Source organism: Pollicipes pollicipes, unplaced genomic scaffold, assembly GCF_011947565.3.
Source record: "Pollicipes pollicipes isolate AB1234 unplaced genomic scaffold, Ppol_2.1 Scaffold_4219;HRSCAF=4965_pilon_pilon_pilon, whole genome shotgun sequence".
Classification (NCBI taxonomy): domain Eukaryota; kingdom Metazoa; phylum Arthropoda; class Thecostraca; order Pollicipedomorpha; family Pollicipedidae; genus Pollicipes; species Pollicipes pollicipes.
In genome coordinates this window covers 36,149,306-36,163,459 of record NW_023596448.1, presented here as the reverse complement: position 1 = coordinate 36,163,459, position 14,154 = coordinate 36,149,306, and the positions used below count along the sequence as shown (strand labels likewise).

The window sequence follows — 14,154 nt, the reverse complement described above, 5'->3', positions numbered from 1 at the left end:
GTATTAGGTTGAATCGCTTAGCTGATATTAGTTTTCCAAACTTTGTTAGTTTAGAAACACTTAACCATTATTATTAGATAGAGCCCAGTACAAAAAAATCAGTGGATTGTTCTCAACAAGGTTCCGCGCTTGGTAATAGTTCCTACGCTGACAGGTTAATAATTGACCACATCATGCCAGGCCAAAAGCCAAATGTTCCAGAAAATCGCATTGTTTCTGCTTTACATCACACATACGAGAACATGCCTCATTGTGATACAAAACCTTGAGCAGGCGTGTTTCTTATTAAATTTTGCAGACGATGATGCATATTTTCAAGTGTTTTGAGCATGTATTTGTGATATATGGCTCCGCCGTCAATGTCACAATGTCGGCCTGCCACGCGCGTTCCACGGCACAGTCGATTGCCGCCCGCGCCGGCCGTAGATTGCAGCAGTGTTACTAAAACACCGCCGCTACCCCGAAACCACAAAAGGTAGAAACACGTTTTGGTGCCACTTCAACACGTGCAATAAATGTTCCAAAGATTATTGAACATGTGGGCGTGATTATACAGCATGGAGAGCTTTCCTAAAAAATCTTAGGTCGGGTTATGTCAGCTTGCAGCAAAGAAACACTTAAAACTCGAACAGCAGCGCCCATATCAATGTCTGCGACGCGTGCCCGGAGTCGCGCATGGATCTCTATGTTAAGTGCTTTCAAAAGCGAACCTAGCCGCTACGCTCGGCAGGCACAGCTTATCTAGTATGCGGACAGGTACTGGTAGCAGGATGCACACGGGGTCTAGATGAGCTTGTATGGTTGTGGAGAAAGCCCCAGAATCACTGTGTAAGTAGTCCGTACACAATGGGATCAGGAGAGGCCACCTGAGACAAAGGTAAGCCTACGCAGAACTAGATAGACTTGTATACACGTTTGTGGACCTGCATAAGGCCAAGACCTACATCTTTGGAACAGGTCAGTGCGTCAGAAGCCTTCACTCCACGCAGCTCCGCCCTGATGAATAAGTCATCACCGCAGGGAGGAGGTGAAAAACCTGACTGTTATTCTTGATGAAAGCTTGTGTTACAAGTCACACATCAAAAGATTTCATATGTGCTGTTACACAATCGTGTCATATATATATATATATATATATATATATATATATATATATATATATACACCTACTTTGCCTTAGAGCCTTGTGAATGATGATGCATGCGATTGTCTGCATCAATGTTGTAGGCGCAGCGATTGCTGCAAAGGCAATGCGCTTGGAACGTACTTTTCCCACAGCACGATTGCTGACCTTCTAAAATACGATCAGTGCCGCCCGGGGGTAGCTAGTCTGAGCGTTAGTGGCCTAACTGAACACTGAGTATGTTGCAACAGGGTGGTAAAATGGCATGGCAACAGGCGGCGACGGGAGTTTTGTTTATCGGCGACGGGAGTTTTGTTTACCGGCGACGGGAGTTTTGTGTCCAAAATAGAGCAGGTGAGCATAGCAATTTGGCTCAAAGGCTTGGAAGCAGATCAGAACTCCGAGCTCCCTAACTGCTTCTGAAATCCCCGAAGTGCAGTTGGCTCGCAGTGCGGGTTCTCACTTGATGAGTGCTGATCAAGCATTCTCGGTAAGGGAACATCTGGTTTCACACCGTCTTTGGAGAAGAGTGCCATAATTGTGATTTTACTATGATTTTCTGAGATCATAAGTGAGGAGCATGAATGTTTTTTTACATTATTTAGATACTTATGCTTTTCCGGTGAAGAAAGTTAACTGCACGGGGAATGTGAGTGAAAATGGTCAAGAATATTATAAAGAAGACACGATCGGAAGAAATCCGATCGCTTTTCTAACTCTGCACACTTTCTGTGACTTCCAAGACTCTGACTCCATGCAATCATTTGGAAAAATCCATACTCATGCGTCTGCGCATGGGCTGAAAGGCACCATGACTTTGGTACCACTGGTGCCGATATTGACATTTCAAAATGATATTTATCGGCATTTCCTTCTCTCCGGACCCGTTCCAGAGCACCGTGACGCTCTGCTCATGCACCTAGCCACGCGCTCCCGTAACAGCAGCTGTGGCCCAGGTCGCTGTCCCTCGATCTAGAATAGGACGGCCAGCGAGTGGCCACTCGCCGGCCTCCAGCTCGTCCGCTTGGCTTCCCAATACGCCCTAAAAGTCATTCACTTCACGGCGCTCTCCACGCTAGCGGCGTCACACGGGGCGTTCCGCCATTTCCGGCGGCCGTCACACGGGGCGTCCTCCATCCCGGTGGCGCCACACGGGGCGTCCTCCATCCCGGCGGCGTCACACGGGGTGTCCTCCATCCCGGTGGCGCCACACGGGGTGTCCTCCATCCCGGTGGCGCCACACGGGGTGTCCTCCATCCCGGTGGCGCCACACGGGCGTCCCCCACGCCAGCGGCGTCACACGGGCGTCCTCCATCCCGGTGGCGTCACGCGGGGTGTCCCCCATGCCAGCGGCGTCACGCGGGGTGTCCCCAGCCAGCACGCGGAACCGCAGAATCGCTACAGGGAGGAGCAGCTGCAGCTGCCGGCGTTATTGATCGCTCGCGCCGGCTGCGTCCAGGCGAGCCACACCGCTGGCGGCGCGGCTGCTCGGTCCGAGCCGTCAGTCGAATAGCACCACCTGCTCCTGCACACACGCCCTCCCTCGCTCCCCTTCCCGGCTCACTAGCGTGGACAGCCGGCAGCAATGGGGGGGGGGGGGGGGGTAGTGGCACGCGCGTGCCCTTACAGGTCTTTGCCGTGTCCCCCTCGGGGGACAGGGGAACCGGGGGGAAGTCACTGGAGGTAGGGGACCTAGCCAGGGGTGTCCGGATAAATTATCGAAATGCCGTTTTAGCCCATTGTCTTGTTACCGAATGCAGTAAGCCGAAGTCTATGTTTTCGACGAGTTGCTTTGCCGCTGTGTCAATAAGGCAACATGCTGAAGTTCGAATAACGACTTTGTGAAACTTGCCTTTGCACCGACGTGTCAAATTGACAGAATGTCACGCCGAAACGCCAAGTCAGTGACTGAGCTCATTTACCGAAATATATTTAAGTCGAATGGCAATGTACCGTAATGGTCTTTATTCGAATACTAATTGCCGTAATTGTCTTTTGTCAAATGATAGTTGGCCGAAACGTTCTTTAGTTAAATGCCAACTACTGAAGTATGTTTGGTCGAATGCGAATTTACCGAAACGTTGTTCGGTCAACTCCAAACTAGCTCAATATTTTTCAGTCGAAATCTTGATAAAGGGGTAAAGACGGGGCCCCTTAACCCTTACTCTGCGCACGTTCTTTTTTTTCACTACCACCTCACGAGGGGAGGCTTCAGCAACGCCCTTAAGATCTCAAAAGCCCAGCAAGCCAGAGTCACAGAAAAGACAACATTGGAAAACCTCGGTGAAAACCGTATCATAGAGTGTTAGTAAACAACGGCGCATGTGATTTTGACAGCTTTATCAGATCCGCCCCCTGTTATTGCAATAACTAAGCATGCTTCGACGGGAGAAAACGGTGTTGAATAGCATTCAAAATCCATATCGGATGGGCTTAACGGGACACCAGTACATGTCATCTAGAATGTATCAATTCAGATTAAAGGGGCGAAGGCTGTTGTTCCACTGCATGCGTTCTTTTGGGGGTACCATCAGCCAAGGGTATGATACAGCTGCCATGAGAGTTTACAGTGGCCCTACGTAGTTTCATTGTATCAGGAGTCTGCAATCTCTCATGTAAGAACAAGCACTTGTAAACCACCTGATTGCGTTTCAAAAAACGTCGCATTTGTTTGTGAGGGTTATTTCTCATGATGAATTGGGTGATGATCTTGCCAATTTTGCTAACATCTTATCAGCGTTGTCTTGTCCTAGCTTGAGTAATTTGACGTTGTCAGAGATTATTTTGTTCATGATGCGTTCGTTTGTCTTACAGAGCTATCAGACATTTGATGCTGATAGAAGAGCTTGATTGAGTGCGTTGATGTTGGCTGTTGCCTGTTTTTTGTTTGATGTGAAATGAAGCTGGGTGATTCCATGATCGATGACTTCGTTGGAGTAGCTATTATTTACGAGGCCTTGTTTGATGCACTGCAGTGCTCTGTCTAGACGCGACCAATCAGAGCAGAGCTTGAAGGCTCTTCCGTGGCAAGAGCGCGCTACACTGATCTTGTTTGGACATGTCTGAAGTCTCGTTCGTTGAATTTAGAACCACATTTCACAGGAATATACGATGTGATAATGTAGTTGGGGCTGCTCTCCTTATGTAAGCGCTGGACAATGAAATGATCGGGTGCAGAGGATTTTCATTTTACGAACTTCGACACTATCGTAAGCGTAGCCGAGTTGGTACCTATTCTCCAATAAACTTCTGAAAGCGAGCGTCGTCCTGACAGCATGACCACCGTTGATTAGTCCGTAGATTAGTTATACCTATGTTTTTCAAGCCGGATTTATGGTCTCTCCCTTGATAGGTTCAAGCTTGTCTTTATCTGAAAGCGCGCCGTTCGTCTTTTAAAGTAGTCAGTCTCGTCAAAAATCACGTATAGCGACGTTTTATATCGGCTCTCCTTACCGTGATGCCGGCGTTCTCTGTGTAGCTTTTCGCGTTGCCGCAGGTTCCTTGGTCAGGATTTATTTTTAATTGCTTCGTCTGATCTCACTTTCTCCAGTGAGCCAATTCCGTAGCTCCATGTTCACCTCAACTTTACTGTTATTGCGTAGTTTTGAATTGAGTGTAATAATTATCGGAATAAATGAATGAATGAATATATATATATATATATATATATATATATATATATATATACAGGGCAGGGGTCCTCTTTGGCGGTATACGACAGCTCGCCGCTGGGGGCCAAACTGTAAAATGCAGCGGAGTTGCAACCGGACCTATGCCATGTGTTTTAGGCAAATGTGTGCATATGTATATTTCATTGCGCTTTAAATGCGTCTTCTGAATGACAGTATCCTTTTGATCAGTGCGAGGCCTTATTTGCAAACATGCACCCAGATATCATTCTTTGTGTGCCTCGCAATGTGAATTGAAAAGACTGAATCAGCTTTTATTGTGACTGATGTCGGTTTGACTGGTTGCTCTAGAGGCGGATGTTCTCAGAGGCCGAGTGTTCTAGGCTATGGCGTTCGCCAAACACTTGGTGCGCTCCGTCCTGCGCAACTGCTTGTGGCAAGGCATGGTTCTGGTTTCATCTCACCATCGAGGGGTGGATTGAGGCGTCTACCTATATTGGAGGTGTGTTATGTGCATGTCCACAATATATGTTGTTATATTATATGTTATCTGACAGGACATTAGTGAAATGATGACGACGACAATGATGGTTATATATATATATTATTATATATTATATATAATATACATAATAATGATATATTATACATGTATATTATATATATATATATATATATATATATATATATATATATATATATATATATATATATATAATAAACCTGACGGCTCTTCACGGTTGTTTTTTAGACGTCCTAGTTGGTCGATGTCCCTAGCTTCCTTAACGAAATCGTCTACGTAACGGCATCTGATGCGGCACAGCGGCACCTGAGTGAATCACCAACTACAGCGAAAGAAGACGGCCTGCGGAATCCTAAAGAGAAAGAGAAAAGTTTTAGAAGAGCTACAGGTATGTTGCCCTGAACATGAACTAAAACAAAAAGTACTTTACGAACTCGACGTGATTGAATATGATACTAGGCATCTTACTAGAAACAGGATATTGCTAAAAGCTCTCAAGGCTCCATGGTGGGCATATAATATTGCCGGAAACTGCCAATGGTTACATCAATTTATCTCATCATGATCTTACTGAGGAGCAAGAGGTGCTTTTTCTTGGACTTAATTGCCATGTGTTGTCGAAATATGATAAACTTAAGAAGAAGGTATAACTAGAAATTATTGACCAGGATATCTTGAATTTGGAAAAAGAGGACAAGATAACCTTAGAGAAGGATCTAAAGAACAGCTTACTGGGAGAGAGCACGAAAAAACGTGGAAATTATAGGAGCAAGATATTCACACAAGAACTCAGGACGGCGGCTAAAAACTTAGAGGAAAAGACGACATCATCATTCGGCGAGCGGACAAATCATCACTCTACGTAATACTTGGCAAAAAGGAATATCATGAGAAACAAAACTTCATCTTGAACGACGACAAGAAGTTCCGGCGCATCACAAAAGATCCAACAGACAAACTCAATACCAAAACTTAACAAACGCATCACTGCTGCCTATGCCGCCGTTGATGGCACACACTTTTCCAAGAAAACGGGTGAATTTGCGCCTGGTTATACTTACAGGTCTGTAAAAACTCACAAAAATGGCAACCCCCTTCGTCCAATAATGTCACAGATCCGTTCACCAACCTATAAAACTACAAAACGTCTTAATGATATTCTGTTCCCATACTTTGCATGTCCTACAGTTTGTCGTCAACGGATGAGCTTATTGATATCGTGCGATCTCGTCAACCTAACGGTCTACTAGCCTCTCTAGATGTTGAAAATCTATCTACGAACTTGCCCACTGAAAGAGCCATATCCATGTTCTTTGACCGCGTTTACAATCATTCCGAGATTTCTCCTCTCAAAATATTAAAGCGTCTTCTTAAACAAGTACTAGAAGCCTGTTCCTTGGAAGTTCCTTTCCGCGGTCCTGATCGACGAATGTATTGCCAAACTGAGGGTGTTGCGACGGGTTCACCTCTAGGATCTCTATTCGCTAAGCTCTAAATGGAGCACGTAGAAACCGACATACTACAAAATGACGACATAAGACCGGACATTTACTGCTGCCACGTATACGAGAGAGAGAGAGAGAGAGAGAGAGAGAGAGAGAGAGAGAGAGATATATATATATATATATATATATATATATATATATATATATATATATAGCAGTTGGTGTCATAGCATTTCAATCGATTATAACAGGCGGAAAAATTTACTTTGCAAAAATAGTTGCGCGAAGGGTAAGTACAAGAACACTAGGGAATCTCTCAAAAGTTGGGAAGAGGGGAGGGGGACAGGGGCGACCGTTCATCCAGCCTTTGCTATGCGACGCCATGGGAACCGCGTGCTTTGACATGTCTATATCAAATCACCTTTATACCAATCAAACGGGCTATCTCATAAACTGTTGGTGTTGGATTCAACTGCACTGTGCTCGCTTCCGCATCGTAACTGGACCCTTACGTGGGAACTGGATTCGACCCAACAGTGTGCTAATTGTCGGTCAGAGACGGCATCAGTGAGCACCCAGCGGGCCTCAATCGGAAGGGATTGCGCTGAAGCAATCTGTTGACTGAAAAGGAATCAAGAAACCTCCGAAGGAATCAAACTCTGATTGGTGGGTGCCCGGCGCGGTACGGCCGCCATAGATTGCCCGTCAGATGCGTTAATAGAGGATTAAAAACGTCGATTCGATGGTCATTGCTCAGCGCGCTGCTGAGGAAAAGTGCGCAGCTGCGCTTAGATGCCGCGGAATCTTCCAAAAGTTGGGCGGAGGGGGCGACGGGGGGGGGGAGGGGGCAGGAGTTAATCTGCGTCCAGCTCTTACCACGCCACGCCATGGAAACCGTGTCAAACTAACCCAAAGATGGACATGGCTGTTCCCGTGTCCTTAATGCTCTCGCTACCAGGCCTGTACTGCATGTTTTGGACACGATCATAAGGCCAGCACCAACTTTCGCCCATGATCCTCTCCCAAGGCCCTGGTCTCATTAAGTATGTTGGTGGCCGTTCTCGCGGGGCCGATTACAATTCAGCGACCGCCCCTCCCCCGGCTGTCACCATTTTATATCGTTTTCTTCTGCTCGCGACATCATTTTTGGCGAAAAACGCGTTGGCACGTGAGGTAGATGCCGGAAGAGGAAGCCCCTGGCCTCTGGACGTAAATACGGGGACTAACCCTGTGTGATGAGGCGTAGACAGACATTAACTCCAACATTCGTCACCCTCCCATTTTTGGGGACATTCCATTCCGCTAAGATGACTACCACAGACGCTGAGCCCTGAGCCTAGCCCAAAAACGGCCGCCATAAAATACCGCATCCAACACGCGCAAAGGGAAAAGCGGGCAAACCAGGTGCAGAGGCGGATTCAGCGGTCGTCTGTGGGGTCCAGGAATGGCTAGTGGGAAACGTGGGGATGGGTCAAGACAGCACCCACGCGGCCAATGTGAAGTTTCTGATTGCGGAGCTGAGGACTAGAATAGCACCATTTTGTTACATCCTTGTCGTCGTTGGGGCTTTTTGACACACTCAGCTGATGAGGCTTTATGTCGTCGCCTGTCCCTCACTCCGGCAGGAAAGGCGGGCACCGCGGGGAATCTAACCCTCGCCGCCTTTTCTCAGTCGTGCAGCGCCTTACGCAGACGCGTTAACCACCGCCCTATCGGCACCCGTTTTGCTGCACCCGCACGGACACCAGTGCCGCGGGCTTCGTTTTCTCTGAACCTGACATTTACGATTCCTCGCATTGTCTTCGCGCCAACCGCACTGCGCTGCCTTTTGACTGGCCTGCAGCGGCTCGGTGTCAACAGCTCCCGACCCCGGCAGCAGCAGCCCAGCCGCCGGCCGACTGAACGAACACGCTGACGCCCAGTCCGCACATGTGTCTCCCCGCCCCCGCGGCCACATCTGGCCCCCAAATGTCAGACCGCCAGCGGCCGAGCGCCGCCGGCCGGGGTATCGATTTTCTGTCCCCCGCTGCCGTCGACGCGGGGTTATGTGCAGCTGCTGGAGAACGTCGGCTCTGGCGCCCGATCTGACGTGTGATGAGCCTCTGACGGCGCGCCGACGACGCCGGAGGCCAGCGACGACGGTGGCGCCGCGCGCGGCCGTCGCGACAAACTGCTCGGGCAACTGAAGGGGAAGCGGCGAGATGCTCAGCAGGTTGGTGAGGGCGCTGAGTGCTGCTGGCGGAGTGCGGTGGGGCTGAGAAGAGTTCGGAAGTGGGAATGACCACAGGATGGGGTAGATGGCAGAAGATCGAAGCAATCCAAGATGGCGGCCTAACGAAGTGTCACAAGGATAGCCGGGAGGCTTTGCAGCACATCCGACCCCACCTTTTGGTGTGGGTGACGCGGGAAAGGAAGCCTTTAATGGAGCAATGAAACGTGTGTTGTCATTTTGATAATAATGCAACTAACGGCATAGCTAGAGGTGCGCGTACCTCTCCTAGGGCTATACAGACACCTTTGATTGCGCCTTCTACGCATACCACCGACCTGCGAGCTGGCGCCATCACGATTCGCTTAACTTATCCAGACCTGGAGAGAACCCAACATTAAGCTTCAGGCACCAATTCAGCAAGTGAAAATGTTCTTGATAGGTAAGGTTCATACGCGGGTGTTGGGGGATGGGGGGGGGGGGGGGCTCAACCTTTTAAGTTACCACTTTCAGGCGACCCCTTGAAAACACATTGACAGACAATAACGCAGCCCCTCGGCAGCAGCTGTGTCACAGTCGCAGTTGGGATGAGTGCACTAGAGCGGCACGTGGGCCTAAACCCCCGCTACAGTCAGCAAACGTCAGCGAACACTGGATACTCTCCTCCGACCTGATACTGCCGGCGCAGCTCAGTCTCAGCGCGCCTAGTTCCTCAGTCCCCAGTTGCGCCAATTGAGGTCCCAGGGACAAGTTATTTCCCAAGACCTAACATGACATATGCTGTTTTTACTGCTTATGGACACTTTAGTGCGCTTGCGATGGTGTGCGGGGGGGGGGGGTTGGCGGGTGGGGGATAACATAGCAGAGGAGACCTCTAACGGAGCTAACCCAGAGCTCCACTCGTGTCCTTTGCAGATTATCAGGGGCGCGCGCCTCCGCTACTACCAGGTGGAATCGGCTCATATGCATAAGTCGGTGGTGTATTTGAGCGTTTAAACCGGCCGAAATAGTCGATTTCACGACCCAACAGCGACCGACGAGTGAAGGATCAGCATAGACGGAGACACAAAAAAACCTGGGACACCCGAATGATAATCACTAAACACATCAGCATAACCTCTGGCCCTTCATAGCACGCAAACCACGCACACGAGCACTGAGATTATCACAGTGAATAAAACCGTCGCTCATCTCACCAATCAACTCAACATCACGGCATCGTAGGCCCACAGCTCCCTCGACGCTGCCACGAGCGGGGCAAAAGACATCTACCGACTGTCCGTCCAACCTGACCCTTTACAACCAACTCAAAAACAGGTGAACGCCGGCGATTGGCTGCACATCTTCCGTGACGTCACGCCATCGCTGGCAAGCGCCACGACTGGAGGCGGCCGCGGGCCGACGCCGTGCTTCCTGGGCCAAGGCGGAGGGCTCTGAGCACAGCTCGTGCACGCTGGGAGACGACGGGACCCGCATGACGCCGGGAGAGCCGCAGCGAGCGGGCCCCAACAGCCCGGCGCACCCTGGAGCATAACACTCCGTGTCACTCCGCGTCACGGAGCATCACAGCGCGTCACACCCCGACGACAGCATGACGCGCCACCCCGCCACCGCCCATCGCCGGTACCACAGACCCGCTCAGAGTCCGCGGGCACGTGCCCCGGCGCTGCCACCGTCGCTCCCACGGTAGGCGCCGACGACTCTCGGCCCGACCCTGGCCTCTCCGCTGACTCGGAGTCCTCGGAGCGAGCCGCGCGCCGCCTGGGCCTGCGCCGGCCGCGCCGTTCAGCCCCATGCCTGCGTGCGGCAGTAGTGCAGCACGAGCTTGCCCTCCGAGCCGAAGCTCTCCAGCAGGTTACCGATGGTCTGGTCGGGTGACGGCGAGAACGCCTGGCTGACGTACACAAACTGCCGGCACGTACGCGCACCGGGTCACTGACTGCCGGGGTGGGGACTGGGAGGGAGAGACGGGGGGGGGGGGGGAGTATCGGGGGAGGGCACGTCAGAGGAGCAACGTGTGGCTGCTGGACAAGAGACAGCAGTCGGTGACGTCATTGATAGGCAAGAGGCGGGCGCCGCCTGTCGGACGTTTTACAAAACAACGCGAGCAGCGGTGCTCGGAGCGAGATCGACGCCATCTTGCACACGAATTGACGCGGTGAAACGAGAAAGCGGACGGCAGGTGCCTCGAACCCAGAAGCTCCGGCCATGAGCGCAGGGTGCGGTGTTGCGGCCGCTGATGGCAAGTGGTTGAGGCAACACAGAAGGTGCTATGTCTCCAAGACAAGGAAGATGTAAAGGTCGAGAGATAGACCGGAAAAGCTTCAAACGAATTGCACGACACTGTTCATCGACATCATAAAACATACCTAAAAAAGAACACAACAGAAGATCTCACCATCTAAATCGACAAACAGTTGGCAGCAGAAGGTGACCTAAAGTGCCAAGGCATGGCATTGGAGCACATTATGGAGCACACCTGGCCATCAGGACACTCACCAGGCAACCATGGCACTCACCAGGGACTCTGACGGGTCCATCCGGATGTAGCGCCGGATGAACTGCACCACCCACGTCACCTGCTTCTTGGGATCAACCATCCAGAACTTCTGCTTCATGATGGGTGCATCTCCAGCTGCCTTCAGCAGCAGGCCAACTGTGCCACAGTCAGTGGCAGGCTCAAGCAACATTACCACATCCATGCTGTTCCCAAACCCTATGCCTGCACCTTATGACAGCCAGCAATAGCAATCCCTGCACACTACTACAACATTGCAAGCTGGGTATGATTACAAAGATATGAAATGAACTGAGATCTGTTTTATTGAGATATCAGTCGCTGGTGTTGGGAAGCACCCACACCCAATAGCATTTTAAAACCAGTTTGCAAGGATTGGCATGTGCAAACATGTTCTGGTCAACAGTTGCAACATGCTGTCAATAAACAAATCACTACTGAGCACAAGTGAAGGTCACAGCTACCTTTGCTGTTGGTCTTTGTTTCCAGTTCTGACTCAGGGGCATCCTGTATCTCTTCAGTTGGGGAGGGTGGCTGCACTGGACTTTCAGGGCCCTCAGCCCCCTCTGAGTCAGCCATCCAGCTAGAGGCTCTGAAAATAGTGAGGCAACAGATCAGATTAATGATCAATTCAGATCAGACCAATCAATGGCAATAGCACAGATCAAGATCAGATCAATAACAACAGATCCATCATGCAGCATATACAAGGTGAACATGTGTGTAGCTGGGTTTATCACTGAGAAATCATAGCAGGCTCATGACCACCACAGTACATGTATAACCACTGCAGTTCACACATCCTTAAAATCTGGCAACTAACTAACTAGGCTCATGACCATAAATCCTTTGCCTAATAAATGACAAAGAGTGGTATGTACCTGCCATCTATGCTCTGGCCATGTGCAACATGTGCAACACAGAGCAAGGTGAGCACAATACCCTAGGTTCATTCAGTGAATACTAAGTAATGGAACTGGAGCAAGCAGCCTTACAAAGAACAAGAAGAAGTCATATAAAATTACTGCTAACTTTGGAGAGGCATACTGGTTGGCTATATACAACTGTTGCCTGGAGGGAAGCTGCAGGTACCTCAACAAAGGCCTAGTCATGAGAACCAAAATTCTACACCAACTGAGAGCTAGTGTGTGTGTCATTGGGGCTTTATGACACACTCAGCTGCTGAGGCAATATGGTGTTGCCTGCCTCTCACCCTGGCAGGAAGGGCGGGCACTGCGGTGAATTGTACCCTGTACCTCTGGTTTCCCAGGTGCGCGGTAGTTAACGCAGACACAATAACACTACACTACTGGCAACCCAACTGAGAGCCAGGATATTGAAGAAAAAATGAAGTCTCACAGCACAAGTTAGGAACATAACACCAGTTCTTACCATAACATAACGCCAGTAATTTAGGAATGGAACAATCTGTCCAGACTAACCACAAAACTCTGATTTGAAAATGGTCTCCCAGCTTTGTGGCATAATCCAGAGAGGGCGGAATGCTCATGAACAGACCCAAGTCAATCTCAGTCCCACAGCAATACAGTGCATGAACATGCAGAAGCTGTGCATCCTGACATTCCCTGTCTTCATGAATGACTTGCTGCCACATATGAGGAGGATGTAAAACTCAATGCTGATGCTACTAAACCTTACTGCAATATAGCTGGCCTCACTCAATCACACCAGAAGCAGTATGTGAATGTCTACACAGCAAGCCAGCTCCTTCCTTTCAATGCAGTTAGATACTAGAGTCTAGCATTGCATCTCAGTCCCTACTAACTGTGACATAGGCATATGTCATATTCATAATACTCCTGTGCCAAAGATTTTTGCGGAGATGCACATGTATGTTTGCACCAAATAAAGTGCAGGCATCCCTGACCTTGAATGTGTTATGTTCACTTCCATTTCAAGATTTGTTTGATTAGTCTTCATGTTACTTCCAACTAGGTGCTTTCCCAACATAGGCATTTTATTCGGTTTGGTCATGTCACATATCCTGCAGATTATAGTTAAATTTGTGTTCATTAACTCTATTTGTCACTTTATTTTAATCACAGCATGTCATAAAACCTCCATAGACATGGGCAGATACATTTGAAGTAGATATTGGGGTTAAGCTGCATGCAAGCAAAGAAACAGGACCATGAATGAAACTGTAATTGCAAAAGATGTTGAATGTCCATGTAAGCTATGAAACATCACTGCGATGTTTATCGTGGGACAAGACAGGGGCGGGAACACGCACACAAATCACAAATTGCGGGAGGAAAAGCTTTTCGCCCTTTTTTTTCTCTACCTGGTGGCCTGTCGGCCTCTCTTCTTCAAAGTGAAGGCAATATAAACACTTCCACGCTGTCTTTGACGGTGTCAATCCTCTGTGAACGTTCGTATCTCCCTATGCGATACACGCACTTTCTTTGCATTGGGCGATACGCCTCGCCTCACACCAGTCATTACGGCGCACCTGTGTCAAGTCTCTTTTGTTTATGTCTCAGTTCACAAGTCTTTCATTTATGTTTAAAAGTTGTTAGATGTTGGGATGGTTTCTTAGTTAAGCTGATGCCTTTTATTAGTATTTTCCTGATTTATGCTTTTTTCACCGTCTGTAACACTTATTATAGTTTTCTGACTGCTTACTATGCGCCGAAAAATAATTATATAGAGCAGAGTAAGTTGTCGATTTATGGTGCGAGTATTC

The 14,154-nt window shown here is 49.2% G+C and overlaps 1 protein-coding gene across 1 annotated transcript; it reads right to left on the bottom strand.

Annotated features, from left to right (window-relative positions):
• Positions 1-9,895: 9,895 nt before the first annotated feature.
• Positions 9,896-13,881, bottom strand: LOC119095508 (autophagy protein 12-like). The gene is made up of 4 exons (XM_037218352.1): positions 13,753-13,881; positions 11,912-12,039; positions 11,449-11,585; positions 9,896-10,837 (listed from the first exon to the last, which is right to left on the bottom strand). The coding sequence occupies exons 2-4, from the start codon at positions 12,024-12,026 to the stop codon at positions 10,715-10,717; spliced, it is 375 nt and encodes a 124-aa protein (XP_037074247.1). The 5' UTR covers positions 12,027-12,039; positions 13,753-13,881; the 3' UTR covers positions 9,896-10,714.
• Between the last annotated feature and the right edge of the window lie 273 nt (positions 13,882-14,154).

Bases quoted from the DNA above. Each gene is read 5' to 3' on its own strand.
- LOC119095508 (XM_037218352.1), bottom strand. From the start codon at position 12,026: ATGGCTGACTCAGAGGGGGCTGAGGGCCCTGAAAGTCCAGTGCAGCCA. The intron at 11,586-11,911 runs GTAGCTGTGACC...ACTGTGGCACAG, and splicing joins AACAAAGACCAACAGCAAAG to TTGGCCTGCTGCTGAAGGCA. The intron at 10,838-11,448 runs GTGAGTGCCATG...ACGTGCCGGCAG, and splicing joins TGGACCCGTCAGAGTCCCTG to TTTGTGTACGTCAGCCAGGC.